This window comes from Balaenoptera borealis (genome assembly GCF_965194805.1).
Source record: "Balaenoptera borealis genome assembly, chromosome: 19".
NCBI lineage: Eukaryota > Metazoa > Chordata > Mammalia > Artiodactyla > Balaenopteridae > Balaenoptera > Balaenoptera borealis.
Window position 1 is genome coordinate 4,589,469 of NC_138878.1, and position 21,569 is coordinate 4,611,037.

The 21,569-nt window shown below is 50.5% G+C and overlaps 1 protein-coding gene across 7 annotated transcripts in view; it reads right to left on the reverse strand.

Annotated features, from left to right (window-relative positions):
- The window catches only part of ATP2C2 (ATPase secretory pathway Ca2+ transporting 2), a gene marked incomplete at its 3' end in the record, with an annotated part of 89,288 nt that overhangs the window by 34,464 nt on the left and 33,255 nt on the right, over positions 1 to 21,569 (reverse strand). For 6 of the 7 annotated variants that reach the window (XM_082366853.1, XM_082366857.1, XM_082366855.1 and 3 more), the window contains exons 4-10: positions 14,592 to 14,681; positions 13,297 to 13,332; positions 13,131 to 13,192; positions 9,131 to 9,239; positions 1,123 to 1,272; positions 968 to 1,036; positions 559 to 634 (exon numbers count right to left, since the gene is read on the reverse strand). In XM_082366853.1, coding sequence (XP_082222979.1) covers positions 559 to 634; positions 968 to 1,036; positions 1,123 to 1,272; positions 9,131 to 9,239; positions 13,131 to 13,192; positions 13,297 to 13,332; positions 14,592 to 14,681 — 592 coding nt within the window. The remainder of the gene's footprint in view (positions 1 to 558; positions 635 to 967; positions 1,037 to 1,122; positions 1,273 to 9,130; positions 9,240 to 13,130; positions 13,193 to 13,296; positions 13,333 to 14,591; positions 14,682 to 21,569) is intronic. The other variant, XM_082366852.1, reaches the window with a different exon arrangement.

Consider the following 21,569-nt stretch of genomic DNA (forward strand, 5'->3'; position numbering starts at 1 on the left):
AAACATGGCTGGGTGCACCACCAGACTACATTTCCCAGTCTCCTCTGCAGTTAGGTAGGCCATGTGACTTCACTCCAGCCAATCGAGGCTAGGCAAAATTGATGACATCACTTCCTGGTCCCTGCCTTAAAAACTTCCCCCCACAAGCCTCCATATTCTCTCTTTCCCTACCTGCTGGCTACACAGAATTATGGCCTCCCAGGACCTGCAGGAAGGCAGAGCAACAATACGGTAGGGGCCTGGGCCCCCGAGTCAGTGTTTGGAGGTGAGCTATCCAGGAAAGCCATTTCACCAGGAACATGCCCATGGACTGTGGTGGGGGCAAGAAATAGATTTTGACCATTTTAGGCCATTAAAATGCGGGGACTGCTTGTTACAGCCATTAGCTTGTTCTGATGGAGAAACCTCTTGTTACTGTCCAAGAACCTCTGACCCCAAACCCCAGTTCTCACCCAGGTGAGTAGCAGCGTATTTGAGAAACAGCGGTGGGTGCTCAGGACGGCTCCCTCCACACACCCCACCCCCTCTGGGACCCCGTGCAGAAACTGCTTCACCCACCAATTATGCCGAATGAGAAAAGTGTCAATTGCTTCCCCAGTTTGTCCATGCTTTTTTGTAGAGGAGTTTTAGGCGTCTGAAAGGATGAGAACAATGGGTTTGTTAGATGAGATCCCAGCAGTGTCCCCTGGCTTCTGCCTGGATTTTTTAATGTCTTAAGCTGAGTGATGATTACACAAGGACACATATATAAAAATTCACTGACTGCTACAGTTCAGATCTGTGCATGTCACCGTAAGTTATATCTTGACAAAGATCCGAATAAATGTTTTAAAATAAAAATTTTGAAAAAGTGTACTCACATTAATCATATCATCCTTATTCCTAAGGAGTAGGCGGGGCTGGTGTCACCAGCTGAGAATCATCTCAAACCCCAGCTTACAAAAACCCAAAGCCCCACTGCCCTCACCTCTTCAGCCTGCATCATCTTAAACACTTCTCCAAACTGGGATCTTTCTCCTGTTCCGATCACGACACCCTGTGTTTAGGAGAGAGAAGACTGAGTTCTGAGGCTGAAAGCCTGCAGGTGAGGGAGGCCAGGGCCCCCAAGCACCCGGGGCTTACCTGTCCCTTCCCGTACTGCACCAGGGTCCCCATGAAGACAATGTTGCTCAGGGTGGTGAGGTCGCCCGCGCCCGTCAGCGGGGTGTCCGTCTTACTGCTTGGCTCGGCTTCTCCCGTGAAACTGGACTCGTCCACCAGGAGGTCTGTGACCTGGGGGAGCAAAGTGAGAAGGCGTGGCATCCGCTCTCCCATCTGTGAGCTGGTTTTCAAAGCCCAGAATGGTGTCTAGCACCTTAGCGTCATTGCCAACAGACAGCAAACAGGAACGTGCTGAAAGCAGGAAGCGAGTATCAGAACACAGCCTCAGATGCCTCCAGGAAACAGAAAAGCTTTGAATGTACGGCCCTTTCAGAAAGCATAAAGGTCTCATATCCTATTTTAACATTATTTTAAATTTTAATAAAATATTTTTTAAAAACTTAGGCAATGGTTAAATTAGAACATCCCTTTCAGAGCATCCTGTCTTTCCCCTAACGCTCCACATCCCACCCACCTTGGAAGGTCCCGTACAATCTGTGTAGTCTGAGCAGCAGGGAGCCGGCTTACGCAGTGACCGCCTAAGGTCATGTCAACACCCAAAACACATACGCGGGCACAGATACGCACACACACCCAGACGTTTCCAGGGTGACACTTCCAGAGCACCTACCATGCGCCAGGCCCAGCGCGGAACACTTCACAAGGCTTATCCCTTTTTTTTAAATTTATTTTTTATCTTTGGCCGCACTGGGTCTTTGTTGTTGCGCGCAGGCTTTCTCTAGTTGCAGCGAGCGGGGGCTACTCTTCGTTGCGGTGCACGGGCTTCTCATTGCGGTGGCTTCTCTTGTTGCGGAGCATGGGCTCTAGGCGCGCGGGCTTCGGTAGTTGCGGCACGCGGGCTCAGTCGTTGTGGCTCACAAGCTCGGTAGTTGTGGCGCACGGGCCCAGCCGCTCTGCGGCATGTGGGATCTTCCCGGACCAGGGCTCAAACCCGTGTCTCCTGCATTGGCAGGTGGATTCTTAATCACTGTGCCACCAGGGAAGTCCCACACAAGGCTTATCTCTCAATCCTCACAGCCTCCATGAAAGATGCTATTATTTTCTCCTCTCTACATTTGGGGTAACTGAGGCATGGAGTGATTAAGAAATGTGCTCAAGTTGACATAGCTAGTTAGTGGCAGAGCAGAGGTCTGAACCAAGGCGATGGCTCCAGAAACTGCACTCTTAACCACCTTGCAAAACTGACCACAGGCCCAGTAGGTATCATTCAAGAGGTGAGTCTCCTGTGGCCAGAACTGTGCCAGGTACCACGGAGGACATGCAAGGCATCAGGGTGGGCTCTGCCCCTAAGGACCTTCTCATTTAAGCAAAAAAGAGCAAATGAGAGAGAGAAGCCATCTTTCTGCAAACTCACAAGAGAACAGTTAGATCAGTGTTTCTCAAATAGGGGTCTGTGAGTTCTCTGTAATTTCCAAATTTTACAATTCAATAACAGTCTTTAAAAAGTAGGCACACTGCCAGGGGACCCCAGTCCCCAAGGTTGACAGGGGCCACCACCTGCCTAGCAATGCCCATCTCCCCGTCCCCCTTCCTAACAGAACCCCATGGTGCTGGGAGCGATGATGTGCCCCCCAGCGCACCCCCAACCCTGTTTCCCAGCTTCCCTGGCAGCTCACGGTGTCTCCCCGTCTGGACAATGGGATGAGTGGTCTTGGGGAAGATCTCTGAAGGTGGCTGGGCTGACAGGCCCTCTTTGCCCTCCCTCACCTTTCTCCTTCTCTCCGCCTGGGCCATCGTTTTCATGGCTGGAGCTCCTCCAGAAGCTCTCTTACAAGCATTAAAAGGATGACCACACCCCAAGAGCGCAGAGTGGGGGGCTGGGAGAAACCCAGGTCCTTCGTTCCATGGTGGAGCTGCCTTATTGTCTCTGGACACTCCACTTCCGGGCTCTCATCATGTGAGAGAGGAATAAATCCCCGTTCAAGCCCATCGATCTACCTTAATCTGTTACCACAAACACAACTACAAACTGATCTAGAGTTTGTGTTTGTGTTTTTTATCCCCAGGACATCAAATGAGCTCATGGGGCAGCTCCTAACCCACAATGAAAGAAGAAATGGGAGAAGTGAGTCACCCAGCACCACCCGCTGCTGACTCCACAGGCCCCAGGCAGCAGAAACTGGCGCATTTCCATGGCAAGCAGAGATTTAGTTTCCAAGACACTGTCTAATGGGACATGATAACAACAGGAATAAGTTGTAACTTACTTACTTTGAAGCACAAGGAATTTGTACCTAGCTTGATGTTTGTTACCTTTAAGTAACACTGTAATAAAAATAATAGACAACACTGGAAGGGAACCCCTCCACTGGCTGAGTTTGAGAGACGTAGTTAGAACAACCTGCTGTCCTAATCAGATCTAGTCTGCCGCAGAAGGTTTGGGAAACAAGAGGGTGGAGTGTCTGGTGTGGGGAGGATGAGCTGGAGAGCTTCCTGGAGGATCTGGGACGTGAAACAGGCCTTGAAGGATGAGCAGACATTTGGTGGGAGAATCAGGCAGGTCTTTAGGGATGGAAAAGAAGGCAGGTTGGAGAACTGCCGGTGGGTGAACTTAGTAATAACAAGCTTCATCAGAGCAATGGAGAGATGCGGGGAGGTAAAGAAAAGACCACTCATTTCCCAGCAACCCACCAGCACTAAAAGGACAGAAGCCCAACGCGCTGAGCACTGGTGCCAATTCACCCCCTCTGGGGACAGGTTCTTGGGAGTAGACAGAGGTGGGCACTGTCCCAGGTGCTGAAGCCACAGTGGGAAGGAGAGCTGGCCCTGCTCTCCAGGGGCACTGATTGGAAGAGGGCACAGGCAAAGAGACAGGAGGTTTGGTCCACCTGGGGACCCGTGTGGGGACCAGCATGACTGAAGCAAGGATGTATGGAAGGTGTGGTTGGAACCCAACTGTGTTTGGCATTGGTTAAGAAATTTGTATAATTACCTTGTAAGGAATGAGGAGCCATGAAAAGTCTTGAGCAGAGAAGGATGGACATGGGGGAGATATAAAAAAACGATGTTAGACGTTGGAAGAGGCAGGCCAGTTGCACTGGGAGGGGAAGCATACAGTCCAAGGAATAAAGGCCAAGTGAAGCATAGCAGGGCTCTCAACGAGGGGGCGGGAGTGGGCATGGACAGAAGAGCCAGACAGAAAGAACAAGGAGACAACGGGCAGCAAGTGGAACTAAGCAGACAGGTTTATTTGTTCTGTTTTTAATTCCAGTCTTTACACTTGTACAAGACTATCTGAATGCTAACTGCATGCCCAAGAGCCCCCCTGTACCTCCATTCTGGTTTCCCAGTGGACCCACGAGGGCTAGAGACTTCTTAAAGTTATTTTTTTTTTAAATCATATTTGCATATCTGTGATTTGGGAAGCTTTAGTTTTTCCGTTTATACAATGGATGAGTGAGTTGTTAGAACATCATTTTCCCTCTTGTGTCTTGGGGAACCCTCTTTCACAGGGAGTTAATTGGTGCGCTATGGAGAAAGGGTTCCATGGTGAAAAACATTTTGGGAAACATGGAGTTAAAGCCAGTGAACTGGTTCTCCTTAGTGCAGGACTTTTCAGGGCCTTTACTATGCAAATAGGTGCTGAGACTCTCCAAATGGGGGAGATAGTATGTGGATCATCTTGTGGGGTAAGTTTCGGGAGACACTGGGCTGGAAGATCGCCAAGTCTCTTCTCGTTCCAACCCTAACCTCTCCAAACACACAGAGAACCTCATAAGCAGAACTCATTTTAACCATCGGTTTTTGATGGTTAAAGAAACACCAATTAGAATATAACCTGCTCGCCCAGTTTCTCAATTGGTCAAGTCAACAAGACTTTAGTGGATGCCTATTATACACCCAAAGAATTTTAAGTCAGACTCTATTCCAAGAAGTTTGGAAATCAAGTTCTTGAAACAAACAGAGGGTGATTAAGTGCTAAATAGGATGGTGCTAAGTTACAGTACAAGAGAAACTCAGAGAAGAAATACTGCTGTTGATGGTATGCTAATGCTAATAAACGTTTGCTGAGTGCTTGTATTTTCTCATGCAACATTCACAATTATCCCATGGAAAAGATGCTGCTCTGATCCCACTTTACAGATGAGAAAACTGAGGCTCTGAGAGCTTAAGAAACTTGCCCAAGGTCCCAAAGGCTAGGTTGTGTCAGAGATGAATTCTAGTGCATTTTCTTAGCTCAGGCGTCCGTTCTCTCAGCAGAGTTAGGGATGGGGTTAGTGGGGCAGGGCGGGCTGTGAAGAGTCAGAGGGCGGAGTTTAGTCTTGAGCCACGTGGCGTGGGGGCCACTGCAGCTTCCAGGGCAGTAGGAGGCCCATGAACACAGAGCCTGGGGAGAGGACCCTATGAGGGGATGCTGGATGGATAGGATGGGGGGAGGTTCCAGCTGGAGTGACAGCAGCGGTTGCCCAAGCATGAGGATCTTTCACAGAAAGAACCCCATTAATTGGCAACACATTAAAACGTGAGGAAACAGACCTCAGCCAGCTGATCAAGGTCAACACCAGCAGTGATGGGTCATGGCGACAGCATGCACCCTTGATGGGACGTGAAGAGAAGGCCCCGGTATCTCTAGGGTCTTCTTCCCCCAAACCCAAGTCTAAGCATGAAAAAAGTCTAATCAGACAAGTCCCGATTGAGGCACATTCTACAAAATACCTGACCAGCCCTCCTCAAAACTGTCAAGGTCATCAAAAACAAGGCAAGTCTGAGCAACTGTCACAGCCCAGAGGAGCCTAAAGAGACATGATGATTAAATGTAACATGGGACCCTGGAACAACAACAAAAAAAGGGCATTAGGGAAAAACTAAGGCAATCTGGTAAAAGTATGGACCTTAGTTAATAATAACTTGCCTCGATTGGTTCATTAATTGTAACAAAGGTACCCTACTAATTTATGATGTTGACATTAGAGGAAAGGGTGCGGGATCTATGGGAATCCTCTCAACTATCTTCTCAATTTTTCTGTAAATCTAAAATGGCTCTAAAAAATAGTCTGTTTTTCTTAAAAAGAGGAAAGGAAGAGAGAGATGAGACACAGGTGCCTCTCTGAAGGCAGATGGCCAGAGAAGCAGGAAGAATGGGGCACGGGGCTGGGAAGGGAAGGGGTCACAGGTGCGGAGGTGGGTGTGGATTTGGATGTATTGGAATGGAGGTGGGCAATCTGTCCATCTGTCCATCCATCTCCTACGAGGGGCCAGGCATTCTTCTGGGCCCTGGGAATCCAGCAGGGCCGAGACAGACAAACTCCCTGCCTTTGTGGAGGGACTGGCAATAAACATGAAAGCAAACAGACATTGGAAAGAACAGCAGGTACGCAGGGCGAGGGGGCGGGGTGATGCCTCAGGAGAGGGGTCAGGGGAGGCCAGTGAGAAGGGGTCAGTGAGCTGAGACCTCAGGAATGAGAAGGCCTAAGTCATACTGGTGGAAAGTGGGTTCTGGTGGCAGAAATGGCCCTCCTGCGTGAAGACGCACTGCGGGCAGTTGAAAGCATCAATGCGCCTGGCTTCTAAGTCAGGGCTGGGCATACAGCTTGGGCCTCCTCTGCCTAGAACAGCTGATTCATGTCCATTCCAGGACGGCTCAAAAGCCACTGCCTCCAGGAAGCCCTCTGTGACTGCGTTGGGCCAGGCAAGTCTGTCCTGTTTGGGAAACCCAGAGTTCCCGGTGCTTTTCCCTCAAGCCCCTGCAGCAATCATTACCTGTCATGAGTAGATGTGGTTTGTCTGTCACTCTGGGCAATAAACCCATGAGCACAGAGATCTCGTCTGTTTTCTCCACTGCCTCCTCAGCACCCAGCACAGTTCCTGGCACATAGTAGGTGCTCAAGAAATATTTGTTAACTGAATGAGTGATGAGGATATGGGGAGGGGTGCCCTGAGGCAGGGAGGGAGGGCAGAGAGGCTTAGAGGAGGGCTTTGAGTGTGCTGGGCTGAATAATAGCCCCCGACCATCCGATCCCCCAAAGACACCCAAGTCCTAATCCTTGGAACGTGTGAAAGTGTTACCTTAATGGCAAAAGAGCCTTTGCAGATGTGACTGAATTAATGACCTTGCGATGCGGAGATTACCCTGGATGATCCTGATAGGGCCTAAATGTCATCACAAGGGTTCTTGTAAGAGGAGGATCAGAGAAGTGTCTGAGAGAAAGAAATACAAAGACAGAAGCAGCGGTTGGAGCAATTTGAGGCCACAAGCCCAGGAATGCAGGCGGCCTCTGGAGGCTGAAAAATGCAAGGGAACCAATTAATAGCTTAATTGATTAATTGGAACCAATTAAGAGCTTAATAGTAGATAAGAATATTCCACTGTGAGTAAACAAAGCTACTGATTGTTCAGTGGAGTTGCAAAAGGACAAAAAAGGAAATCTGTAGAGTGTTGGCGGCTGGCAGCCTTGAAAAAAGTCCTCGAGGTGGCAATGACCAGGTACAATTTAATTTGACAGAAGCGGGGCAGGAAGAAAACCAGCTGAAGTAGGAAAGGAGCCATTTGGGGTTTAAAAAATTGTTTCAAAGAACTGTTGTAGAGCCTGGTACTGATCAACAGTAAAATCAATTGCGGATATTTGTGACTTTGTCCCCCCATCAGGTGCTGCACAAGCAGGCAGCAGGTCTTAGCGTTTCAGCTTCAGGAGAACCCCACGAGGTGGGAATAAACATTAACCGCTTTGATAGATGAGGAAACCGAGGCAAAGAGAGGGTAAGCAACTTGCTCCAGGTCACACAGCTTATGAATGACAGGATCCGGCTAATGCCCAGCCCCAGGGCACTAACCATTAGGCAGCACTGCCTCCCTGTAGAGCCTGTAGTATATGTGTATCCTCCCTATCGGCAGGTGGACTCCCCACCCCGTACCTGGGGACTCCCTCACATTGTGGGGCAGAGCCCACCCCTAGGGGAGGCGTGGACAATGTCACATTGGCTTCCCCAGCCTTCCCGCAGGTGGGGCTTGGCCACTCGACAATGGTTCCTCTAATGGGACCCACCTGCCCGGGATGTGGAGTCAGAGGCCGGATGCTGGCAGGGGGAGAAGCGGACGGGGAGGAATCCACTCTGGTGCGGGGCACCTCCTGCTCACCCTGCCCCACCCTGCTCACCCTTGTTCCTGCCCTGCCTGGAGATCTGAAAGCCAGGGGCAGAGGGCCTTGAAAGCCTGGGTCCCCTCTGGCCCCTGCCTCTGCTTCAAAGTCTGGCTCAGGATGCTGTAAACGCAGCTCCCAGGGGTTAGCTCCCAGCCTCTTTGCCTCTCTCCATCCCCCCACTCCAGGCCACCCTTCAAACAGCCTGCTATCGATCCTGAGAACATGTCCTCCTTAATATATAAATCAGGCTGATAACCTGGGCTTAACCCTTTATCACTAAAAGCTTTGAACAATTCTTAAGTATTCCCGGGATCATAAAATAGATTACTCCCATCAACGGATCCCTCTGAACTTGATTTAACCTTTTCTCGAGTATCAAATTTATCTCGGAGAGCCTCTGGAAATGTTCTGTGAAGCTGTGACACCCTGAGACCCACAAAGCTTGGGGATAGAGCTTGCCCCACACCCGACGTCCCCAGCTGTGCTCTTGTAAAAGCTTGTGCTACTGTTTATGGCTGTACTGGTTGTTCCCATCCTCGTGATTAAGCAGTCAGACAGCGTTTCTCTCTGACATCAGTGGGGCCGTTTCTAGAAGCAACTTTTCCCTCATTCCTCAGCCCCACCCTGGTTTAATCTGCCACTGCAGTTTGCTATAAACTAGAAAAATCACATAACCACAATTTGTTAGGCTTATACTTAAATGAGAATAAATAATTTGTGAAATGCCATTGGAGGAGCTTTGCGCTTAAAATTAGCTTGCTTGCTAACTTCCTGTTTGTGTGCACACATGCCTGTGTCTGTGCACACATGTGCACGAGACAGAGAGAACGCCTGCCTCCGAGAAGCTAAGTGTCTACATGGCCCCTGGACCAGGGTCTGGGGCCCCTCACCTCTGTGAGACGGATGTCTGCAGGGATCCGGTCTCCGATGGAGAGAGACACGATGTCTCCAGGCACCAGGTCTCGAGCAAGAAGATGCTGGAGCTTCCCTTCTCTTATGCTGCGTTTGAAATGGGAAACAGCAAAAGCACCCATGTTGACATCTCATTTTTAGGCACGTTGATAAACTTGAGCAAAGATTACAGAAACATACTTTCTCTTTCCCTTATGGACAAACCCTTGTGCCTTTACGGTTTTATTATTTTTTAAATTCACCTATCCTAAAAGACTTTTGGGAAAGTGTATGGCTTCTAGGAGACCCTGAGCCTCATTTGAAAAGTGGGGTGACTACTGTTCACTCTGCCTGGAAACAAGACTGGGCCACACGGCCTCCAGAAGCTTCTGCTGATCTAGGGAAGCGATTCCTTAATGAAGCTGGCAGCTGGCGGCACTTCTGTCCTCAGAGGACACAGCCCGCTGGTGTGCAGAGCCCGGCTCGGGACCTCAGGGATGGCAGAGGCTTGTCAAAGCTGGGAGGAGCATCTTAAGTGCTCGAGAAGCTGGGGACACCCCCTCCCACAGGGCCTGGACCATTCCTCACGGCCATCTGACGTCTGCCGTTAGACACGGACGTGCTTCTGTGCACGGGCTCCCACTGGAATCCCACCACACACTGCCCCTTGCCCGACATGGCAGGAGCCTCCCAGACGGACCTGTGTCCACCCCCCCCCCCCCCCGACCTCCTTCAATTCATCCTGTATGTGGCAATCAGAGAGCTCTTAAAGCACAAAATCGGATCACAACTTCCTCCTACTCCAACCCTCTCCAGTGACCTTGGAGTCAAACCCAGCGGCCCTGCCTCCTGCCACCCCCCCCACCCCCCCACCCCCCGCCGCCGCCCCGCCCCGCCCCGCCCCTGAACGCACCCAACTCCTTCTAGTCTCAAGGTCTTTGCTGACCTTGAATGCTGGAGCAGACATTCCCCTCTTCCCTGTTAACAGAATTCAATCTTATTCAGGTACTGCCCTTCTCCCCACAGCCCAGTGCTCTAGCGGGTGGGTCCTGAGTGGCTGAGACCATCAGGGTGATCCCAGCACCTGCCATGACTGGCATAGGGACAGGCATGATCTACAACACTGGCCTAAGAGACAGGAGTGGATATTTGCTGGGGGCTTGAGAGAAAGTTTTTTTCACTCTGTATATACACACACACACACACACACACACACACACACACACAGATGGCCTCTTCTTCTGTTGGACCTTTTTATACCTGGCTGTGATGCCCGGAGCTGTGGCAGCCATTTTGGGATCATGAGGGAAGCTGGCCCAAGAACAAAGCTAACAAGCTGAGGATGGCAGAGTAAAGAAATAAAAGGCACCAGGTCCTTGGTGCCATCTTGAATTAACTAACCCCACTGTCCCCCCCCACCTCATATCCCTTACCATAAGACAACACAATTTCCTTGTGATTTGCACAGCTGAATTTTCTGGGTTTTGTATCCAAGAGCACCTATCAGATATACATCTGCTCTTCCCTCAGCTCTTCCCATGGCTGGCTCCTGCTGTTTCTCAGGCCTCAACCTAAAGGTCAGCTCCTCCTTAAATGTCAGATCAGGGTGGCCTGCCAGCCAGCTATTTAAGGTCTTTCCCACACCTCCCCTGGTCACTACCGCATCTCCGTGAGGTTCTCTTTCTTTTAATTTTTGTGTGGCTTTGGGTTTCAGGGGGTCTTTTTGGCTTTAATGCACCTGCCACATTCCAAAATCATCTCATCCTTCACTTCATCATCTGCCTCCCCTGTCAGAAATGTGAGCGCCCCAAAGGCCAGGGCCTTCCCATCGCTTCGCCTGGAACAATATCTCCCTGCACACAGTAGGTGCTTAGTAAGTATTTAGTGAATGCATAAAGGATGGAGGTAATGCAGAAAGGGTCTGCAGGGCAGATGCCGTTCCCGACTTGTGACACGGGTCTCAGGGACTCGGGGAGTGAGGCTGTGTCCCTTCAGTGCTCTTTCAACTCTACCAGTCTGTCCGTCTCCGCTGCTCTTGCAAAAAAAATTTTCTTTCAGAAGTGACTTCCAGGGACATCAATAATGCATACTATTCACCCAAAAGGCCAAGACTTGATATTTAAACTTAAGATCAGCTCATCAAGCCATTTAAATCATAGATGCTTCCGTCTGCTTATAGGATTACATCACACATCACACGTCTGGATTTCTGACAGCCTTGTTCATCCGATCGTTAGGCCCAGACGTTTTTACCGCCCCCCATGAACCTTCTAGAATTGACTCATCCTCTCTCATGCTTTCACATCGTGCTCTTTTGGTCTCTATTTTGTTACTCATTATTCTCTGCCTGTTCTCACACACACACACACACACACACACACACACACACATGCACACACTCTTTGCTTGCTGTTTCCATGAGAGGTGGAACTCTGTCTCACTAGATCTTTCTATCCCCCGGCCCTATGCTCCATTTTGCCAAATACACGTTAAGGTTCTTTCCCCCAAATTATCCTTCGGGTAATAGAGAGTTACTGTATGTTTAAATCCTTCCAAAGTACCTCAGATCACAAGATACTTTCAGTTACTTTCTTTTGAGCAACAACGTCTATTTGGGAAAGACACGTGACTTTAAAACAACCTCAACTGATGCTAGCAGGGGTAAGGGAGAAGACCTGGGCCTTTTCCGAAAGAGTTTCATTTTTACAGGGAAAATAACATAGGGATTACTGATACACTAAAAAATTAAATGGACAAAAAAAATCAAGCCTAAAACATTCTCCCGGGGCTTCCCTGGTGGCTCAGTGGTTAAGAACCTGCCTGCCAATGCAGGGGACACGGGTTCGAGCCCTGGTCTGGGAAGATCCCACATGCCGTGGAGCAACTAAGCTCGTGCGCCACAACTTCTGAGCCTGTGCTCTAGAGTCCACAAGCCAGAACTACTGAGCCTGCACGCCTCAACTACTGAGCCTGCGTGCCTAGAGCCCGTGCTCTGCAACAAGACACCGCAATGAGAAGCCCACGCACCACAACGAAGAGTAGCCCCCACTTGCCGCAACTAGAGAAAGCCCACGTGCAGCAACGAAGACCCAACGCAGCCAAAAATAAATAAATTAAATAAATAAATTAAAAAACAAACAAACAAACAAACCTCCTCCCTTCTGCCTCTGTGGCCCCCTTTACCCATGGCGGCAGCCCCTGCACATCCTCTACGCTGAGCTGTCCGACACTGCAACCACTACCCTGTGAGGCTATGTGAACTCAAGTTAAATAAAATGAAGACTTCAGTTCCTCAGGTGAAGTCCTCAGTAGCCATATGGGACTAGTGGTGCCGTCCCGGGCAGCACACATGATAGAACATTCCAGAAAGTCCTATGGCACAGCACTGCGCTAAGCACACAGGCCCAGGAGGAATGGGGAGACATTTTTGTCTTTCTTTTTTCCTTTTTAAATGTCTTTGGGGAGGGCTGTGTGATACCCAAATGGCAAAGCTGGAATGTCCAGGCAGGAAAGAGGCTGGCGGGCAGCTGAGCAAATGGCCGGAGTTCATTACTGAGTTGTCTACCCCCTTCAGACAGAGTTCTGATGCCTCAGCTTGTTCAAGCCCCGCCTCTCAGCCTCTTCCGAGACCCCCTTTGAGAATCCAGTGAAAATTCCAAATGCCTCCCTAGGAAAAACGCACACAGTTTTGCACACTTTATCATAGATTTTGTGGGCCACCCTCTCCCCAAAGCCATTCCCGTCACCCGTGGCCCCCAGGCTGGGCACCCTGATTACACACCAGTGACAGAGTGGAGGCCCAGAGAGGATGAATGACATACCCAAGGACATGTAGCAATCGGCTGGCAGGGCAGAGACCAGGTTTCCTAACCCCCAGTAAGACATGCTTCTCCCATATCACATTACAAAGGATATAAATATTGTCAAACTTTTGTCAAACTCACCAGCCCACTGGCTCCTCTGATGAACCAAAAAGTCCCAGGGGGGTCTCTGACTTACCAGTTACATTCGGGAGGTACCAGCTTGGTCAGCTCTTCCAGAGATTTTTCCGACCTGTACTCCTGGCAGGAAGCATGTTAAACATGGTGTTTAAGAGGGAGGCCTCCACAAAGCTCCCATCAGCCCGGGTGACCCCGCCCAGGACCTCAGGACACACATTACACACCTGGATGAAGGCGACGGTGACCACGATCAGCACGGCCTAGGGGGCAAACGAGAGGGGACCTTAACACCCAGCTGCCCAACGAGCAGGTGATCGAGCCCAGGGGAGGCAAGGAGAGGGCATCGTCTTGCAAAATATTATTTCCTTTCTTCTTGCAAAATAAGAGCACTGTGCAGAAATTTAGAAAACAGACGAGCCAGAAAAGCACCTCCAACTCTGCCACCTAGAGGTTCACATCTGGGGGTTATCCTTCTAGATTTTTCAGCATAGATACACTTACAACACAGGATCATCTAGTACAGAGATAATCGTTTATATCTCAACAGCAGCTAATAAACATCAGTCCACATCAGAAGATGCGGACCTAGCCTCAGGCTTTCGAACAGAAGCATCGAATTCCACTGCATGGAAGGAGTCTGGTTTTGTATTTTAAAAGACGGCACTTGACAGATAGAAGGAAGCAGGAACGAAAGTCATCAAAATGTGTTCAGAGCCACATTTAAAAGGTCACATACTGTATGAGTCCATTTATAGGAACTACCCAGAATAGGTAAATCCGTGGGGACAGAAAGCGATGGTGGTTTCAAGGGGCTGGTGGTGGGGGGTGGGGAAGGAGAGCGTCTGTGTAATGGGAACGGGGTATCTTTTAGGGTGAGGAAAACATTTTGGAACTAGATAGAGGTGGTGGTGGCACAACATTGTGAATATAGTAAATGCCCCTGAATTATTCACTTTAAAACGGCTAATTTTTTAAATTAAAAAAACCATTTTTTTAAAAGGTGCCCAACGGTTCTCTCTGTGTAATGATTACGAACAATGATTCTTGTTTTGTTTTTGTTTTTTTGGACGCACCACACGGCATGTGGGATCTCAGTTCCTTGACCAGGGATCGAACCCACGCCCCCTGCAGTGGAAGCGCAGAGTCTTAACCAGTGGACCGCCGGGGAAGCCCCCGAGCAATCATTCTTTGTGCTGCGCACACAGCCAGGATCCAGCAATTCCACCCGGGGTCACAGGGGAGGAGTTCATTACAACATTGATCCCCACGGCAAAGAACCAGAAGCCACCAGCGTAACCACCAAGAGAGCGACGGCCAAGGAACCAGGACTCCCCACGTGCGGGTAGAGAAGGATGTGGATTTTCCTGTCCTTTCTTTCTGTTGTGTTTTCTTTTTCTAAAAAAATCTACTGCCAAACTCTTTTTTCCTTGCATAACAAAGACAAGCACAGACGCAGCAAGCCCCTCGGCAGCCAGCCAGGTCTGGGATGGGGGCACTGCCCCCCACGGGGTGCACTCACCATGGCGATGCTGATGGCGTCCTCGTAATTCTTCGTCAGGACGCTCACCAAGGCAGAGGCCAGAAGCAGCAGGATCAGGGGGTTCTTAAACTGAAAAATGAACACAGGGTAGGGGGATCTTTTCTAGGCTCACAGAGATCAGAGATTGGGCTTTCTCCCGTGTAGCAATGTCAGCTCTACACTCACAGCTCGCTTCCAGGCCAACCCGACAGTGATCCGAGGGCTAGGAGAGGAGGACCACCAACACGCGACGGTTTTCTTCTGCCTGAAGACCCACCACTGCAGCTTCACTGACATCGGCTTCCTGGGGTCATCCTGACACTGTCCCTGTCAAGACGCCAGCCCTGGCCCTGCCTTTGAGTTCTTGGTCTTGCTTTGCCACATCTCCACGATGCTCCAGGTCAGAATCTTCCCCTCTGGTGGGATGCCAGCCCTGGTCCAGCATGGCCAAGGGGTCCCCTCTCACCACACCAGTCCTGCAATCCTGTGTGTCCCAATCACAACAACCCACTCTTGTAACTGCCTCTGGGAGCTCCAGTGATGTCCCTCCTGAGAAAAGGTGTTCCAGAAACTTCCCAAAGGATTTTTACTTTATTATTTTATGTACAGTGGTCTTCTCTTATCTGTGGTTTTGCTTTCCACAGTCTCAGTGACCTGCGGTCAACTGCGGTCCCAAGATATTAAATATTAAATGGAAAATTCCAGAAATAAATAATTCATAAGTTTAGAATTCTGTGCCATTCTGCGTAGCATAATGAAGTCTGCGCTATCCCATTCCATCCTGCCTGGGATCCCCAACCAAACACATCCTCTGCTCCTGGCACCCAACCACTGACACCCTCGTGGCTCAATGATCCAGGATGACATGAAGCAGATAAGCCTCCTTCTACGTCACGATGCCTGCGTCACTCCCGTCACTTCAGCTCTTCATGTAGGCATTGTACCGTCTCACATCATCACAAGAAAAAGAAAGGTGAGTACAGTATGATGAGATATTTTGAGAGAGAGAGAGAGATTAATTCACATGGCTTTGATTACAGTATATTGTTATAATGGTTCTATTTTATCATTACTGCTGTTAATCTCTTACTGTGCCTAATTTATTAATTAAACTGCATCATAGATATGTATGTACAGGAAAAAACATAGTATATATAGGGTTTGGTACTATCAACTGTTTCAGGCATGCTTTGGGGTCTTGGCATGTATCCCCCACAGGTAAGGGGGGACTACTGTATCTGTCTCATTTCACACATACATTTCAATTGTTACAGACAAGTGAAAGGAAGCATAAACACAAACATATAAAAACAGGATCGGAGAGAGTAGACCAAAGATCAGGATCAGGGTGGGAGTCAAAATATCAATAAGCAAATCATGGTGGTTTAAATTGGGGCTGTACCTTTGGCTCTGAGCTTCCCAGCAGCAAAGGCAAAAAGGGAAATGTGATCAGATGTGTGATTCGTACTGCTGACGGAAAGAAGCACATCAGCATCATGCCAGTGTGGTACATAAAGGGATTTAATGCCTCTCACCCAAGAACTGCTGTGCTTTAACTCCTCTGAATGAGGGACAGGGCACTTTGCGGTCAGCTCACGGGCCACCTGGTGTTATGGTGTTAGCCACCGCATCTACTGTGAATCTCCTCAAGACTGAGCAACTCGAATGTATTTCACCTTCTTAGCTACAATTTTTCTGCGACTGTATCAAATTATTTGTCTCTATTCTCTGCTAGAATGTAATCTTCCTAAGCACACAGGCCATACCCATCCTGGGGTCCCCAATCCTTCCAGGACCCAGAAGGGGGTCTGAGCACATGGGGAGGCAGGCAAGAGCTCAGGAATCTGATAGAATTCCAGCTCTGTCTCCACCATGACCTCACTGACAGACCTTGAGCAAGCCTCTGACTTCTCCAGCCTCTCTCTCTCTCTCTCGGCTGATGGGAGGACTAAAGGGCATAAGGAGGGTAGAGTGACCTGCCCAGTGGGTGGCACACAGTAGGTGCTCAGTACATGGGAGCCAGAAGGACCAAGACTGATTACAAAAGGCACTGGATAAACACTAGTCAAAGGCAGGAATCGTGGCTGCCTGAGCTCCAGAAAATGGTCCCTCTTATCAGGGCTCTTGATCCAATAGCTGGCCCTCAGGGAAGCTTTCCCATCGATCCTCGCCAGGGCAGGGCTGGGCTGGGCTGGGGTAGGGGGTGGTCATCACACGTTCAGAGAGAACCACACCTCAAAGCCAGCTTGCCTGGAAGCCCCGGTGCTCCGGTCTAAGACACAGTGGTGGGAGTCAACCCCGGGAGACTCGCGAAAGAGCCTCCCACAAAAACCTGAAACCCGCGTCAAAGTTTCTGAGATGGACCTTATTCAGTTAGCTACAGGCTTCTTCCCAAGGGTGATGTCTTCAACATGTAAATAAACTATCCATCCATTTTACGGATCTCATAAGCCATTCCATGGGCACGAGTTCACAGATTAGGAAAAGGGATTAGATTTAAAGGGCACACCATCGAAAAGCAAACGGTGGGCTTTGTTTAGACCCCGAGTCTAACAAATCAACTGTGAAGGGGTGCCTTTGAGGCATGTGGGGAAAACCAGCTCTGGACCAGGCACTGGACGATGTGAATGAAGTGCTCATGGTCTTAGTGGGATAGTAGTATTGTTGTTATGGTTAAAAACAAACAAACAAACAAAAAGACAGTCTTCCCTGGCGGTCCAGTGGTTGGGGCTCCGAGCTTCCACTGCAGGGGTCATGGGTTCGATCCCTGGTCGGGGAGCTAAGACCCTGCGCGCTGCGCAGGGCGGCCAAAGATAAATAAATAAAGGTTTCCCTGGTGGCGCAGTGGTTGAGAGTCTGCCTGCCGATGCAGGGGATACGGGTTCGAGCCCGGGTCTGGGAGGATCCCACGTGCCGCGGAGCAACTAGGCCCGTGAGCCACAACTACTGAGCCTGCGCGTCTGGAGCCTGTGCTCCGCAACAAGAGGCCGCGATAGTGAGAGGCCCGCGCACCGCGATGAAGAGTGGCCCTCGCTCACCGCAACTAGAGAAAGCCCTTGCACAGAAACGAAGACCCAACACAGCCAAAAATAAATAAATAAATTTATAAAAAAAAATATATATATATATTAAATAAATAAATAAATAAATAAATAAATAAAAAATAAAAGAGAGAGAGAGAGAAAAAGAACAATGTCCTCCAGGGCAGAGATACACACCAAAGTATAGATGGTAAAATGATTCAGTATCTAGAATTTGCTTTAAAATGCTGTAGTGAAAAAAGGGGGATAAAAAATGGGGCAAAACGGGTTGAATAATTAGTAAAGCTAGATGGTGGATATATGGGGTTTATTATCTTATTCTCCCTCCTAATGGATATTTTTGAAATTTTCCCTAATAAAAGGTGTTGGTCAGAGGAGTTCCAGCTTTGGTCCTGAGAGCTCCTGGAAGCACTGAGATGGGGGAAGGGGATTGGGGGCAGTTTGCGGAGGGAAGTGGCTGCCGAGAGTCCTTGGGCCGGGCTCAGAGCTGCCCAGCAGAGCTCACAGCCATGGCCAAGCACCACCACCCCGGAGGGGGACACGCCCTTTCCGCGGAAGTCCAGGGAGGATGGAGGGCCAGATAAAAGGGCAGCCCAGCTAAGAGTATATTAGTGTCCTGGGGATGCGGTGATAAATGACAACTTGGGGGGCTTAAATCAAGAGACTTATTCTCTCACAGTGCTGGAGGCCGGAAGTCCAGAATCAAGGTGTCAGCAGGGCCGTGCTCTCTCTGGACGCCCGAGGGCCTCCTAGGGGAGGACCGTTTCCTGACTCTTCCAGCTCCTGGTATTGCCGGCACTGTTTGGCTTGTAGACACATCTCTCCACCTCTGCTGTCGTAGCGCCTTCTCCCCTCTGTGTGTGTCTGAGTCTCTTCTAAGGACACCAGTCACTGGATACGGGCCCACCCTAACCCAGTACGACTTCATCCTCACTAATCACATCTGCAAAGACCTTATTTCCAAATAAGGCCGTAGTCTGAGGTTCCAGGTGGATGTGAATTTTGAGGGGACGCTATTCAACCTTGCACAGGGAAGGAGAACCCCTCAGTTCAGTGGAGTTAAGAATAAGATCTCCTTTCAGCCGCGAGCCCATCACAGACTTCCCACCAGGTTGGACAGAAGTGAGGGGGGAGGGGGCACAAACACGCCCTGAACACCCGTCAGGCGCCTGCATTCTCCAGGCCACCTTCCGAGGCCGGGTTACCCCACATGCACCAGGCCTCTCCGCAGGGCCTTTGCACGTCCCCCTCCTGCAGCATCCTTCATCCAGACCCTCCCACGGCGCCTCTCCTCACTTCACTGGGTCTCTGCTCAGACATCGCCCCCTCCAGGCACCAGTCAGACGCCTCTGCTGACCACCCAGGTCCCCGCCGGCACCTCCTCACTCCTGTCTTGACTCCTCTCCTCAGGCCACGCCCACTGGGTGCTGTTTCACTCACGGAGTGTCTGTTTCCCCGAAACCAGAAACTTGGGCCACTACTCTATGCACAGTGCCTCGAGCAGGCCAGGAGCACAAAAGGCGTTTATCTAGAATGAATGAATGAACAGCCAACGCGCGGTGTTAGTTGGGGGAATCGGAGGCTTGGTGGGGTTGGAACTCCTGCTTCCGGTCACCCAGCCGAGTGGGGATCAGCGCTGGGTCTGTCCTGCCCCAGCTGCGTGGCCTCCTGGCCAGGTCACTTCTGTGACGCCGCCTGGATCCCTGCCCTCAGCTCTCCCGGCCCTGGCTGGCAGCTCCCTCCCTCCCTGCAGGCTGTACCCAGTGGAGACTCAGAGAGCAGGGGGCCTGTTTCTGCACAAGGGACCCCTCCAGCCATGGGCTCAGGGCTAGCTCATGGGTCCACAGTCCTGGCCAGGACGCTCTGAGAGCTGGGACCAGGTGCTGGCCTCACCCTGAACTCCAATTCCAAGCCCATCATCTCACCCCCTCCCCCTGAGGCTGGACCCGAGCAACCCTCCAGGCCGACACTGATACCACCAGCCTCCCTCCCTCCCTCCCCTCCTGGAGACCATCCCCAGCACCTGCCCCCTCCCACCCAAAACAAGTGAGTCACCGTGAGACACAGCACACAAGTGTCAGATCCAATGGGAAGATCCCACCACGTGCCACTAGTGCTGCCCTGGCCACAGATAATCAGACTCTTCTGGCTCATGGGGCCCCTTCTAAGCCCACAAGTAAAGGGGGGACAGGCAGAAAGCGGTCTGTTGAAACCTTACTGTGCGGTGAAATGGTGGAACACCGGAGACGTTGATTACAATAAACAGTAACAACCGAAACAACCAGCATTTCCTGAGCACCTCCTCCATGCCATGCCCTGTGCTCAGCGCTTTACCTGCATCATTTCGTAGGCTCCGCCCAACCCCATGACACAGGTACTGTTAAGTAGTCCTGCTTGATAAATGACCAACCTGAGGCTCTGAAAGAAACTGAATTGCCAAGGATTTAATTAGATCAGGCAGCTCCAAAACCTGTGCTCTTAACAGCTACGCTCAAATCAAACCAGGGCTAACTGGCAGACACTGGGACTTGGGGCAAGCTTTATTAAGCACTTAATACGGGCTAAGCTTCTTCTTTTGAAAAACTCAGAACAGGAGGTACTTATTAGTCCTATTTTCTAGATGGGGACAATTGAGGCTCAAGGAGGATCGACAGTCACAAGGCTGAAGTGGGATCTGAACCCGGCTGACTCTAATCTACCTTTGCTTCCTGACTCCAGGGCAGGGATCTTGGGTCACACTAAGGTAGAATTCCTAATGGTGAGTCTCCTGAGACAGAGAAGCAGGGCTGCCTCGTGAAGTGGCGAGCTCCCTGTCACTGCAGGTGACAGACGGGAGAATCACAGCATCTGGCATGTAGCAGATGCTCAGTGAACATAAAGAATGAATAAGTGAGAGCACACGGACTTCCTGTGTGCCCATCAAGGGCGGGAAAACACGGCCATCGGGAGCTGCCTTCCAATCCTGCAAGGATTCCCTGAGATGGATTCCTGAACTGAGGAGGTTAAGAAGAATAAGCACGTTTCCTGCTCTTAGAAACTGAAGAGATTTCATTCCTGGAAAGGACCTGGCTGGAGGCTGGAGGAGAGCCCTTGGTGTGAGGTAGAGGCCAGGTGAGCAGGTCCTAGTGGAAGGGGCAGGCAGGGCAGAACTGACCAAGGCCCCACTCCAGAAGGGAGGAGGTCCCCCCTCACAGCCTGTGTGTCTGCCCCCTTCCCTGAACTTCACCTTCCAGGAGCCTCCGCTGCCTCTTCCCAACACTGGGATTCCAGGAAGTTTCTGGGTTGGCCAGAGCCACCTGCATACCTAGAAGCCTATTTTGGTGCCAAAATGCGTCAATGAATGACCTCCCTAGGGCACTGAGAACCGACCAATGAGCAGGGTGGGGACTGGAGGAGAATGCAGGGTGAAGATGCTGCAAGGAGGGCTGTGATTGGTCCCTGAACTGACCAATCGAGAAAGCCCTAAATGTGAGCCAGGGGAAGGCAGCTGAAGCTGGGCAGCCCTGAGTTAGGCTAAGAGGGAGGTGTCAGGGCTGGGAGAGGGTGCAAAAGGCCAGAGGGGAAACTGAGGCAATCTGCACGGCTTCAGGTTCCCATGGCTTCATGGGAAGTTCTGCCTGTTAACTGGAGCTTTCAGAGCTGGTACTGGGGGGTGAGGGGTTGATTTCTAGACGGGAACTTGCAGCCGTGTCTATTTCCATTTTTTTCCCCCCTTCCCAATGGCTTCCAGGCATTTGACTCATGCACCATGCGTTCAGCACCAACGGCAGAGGCTAAGAGGGCCGGGGCTCTGCAACCAGATGCCTGGCTTCACTTCCCAGCACTGCCACTAACTACTGCGTGACTCTGGGCCCTGGTTGCCAGATAAACTACAGGTCACCCAGTTAAATGTGAATTTCAGATAAACAAGGAACTTTTTTTTTAAGTATAAGTAGGT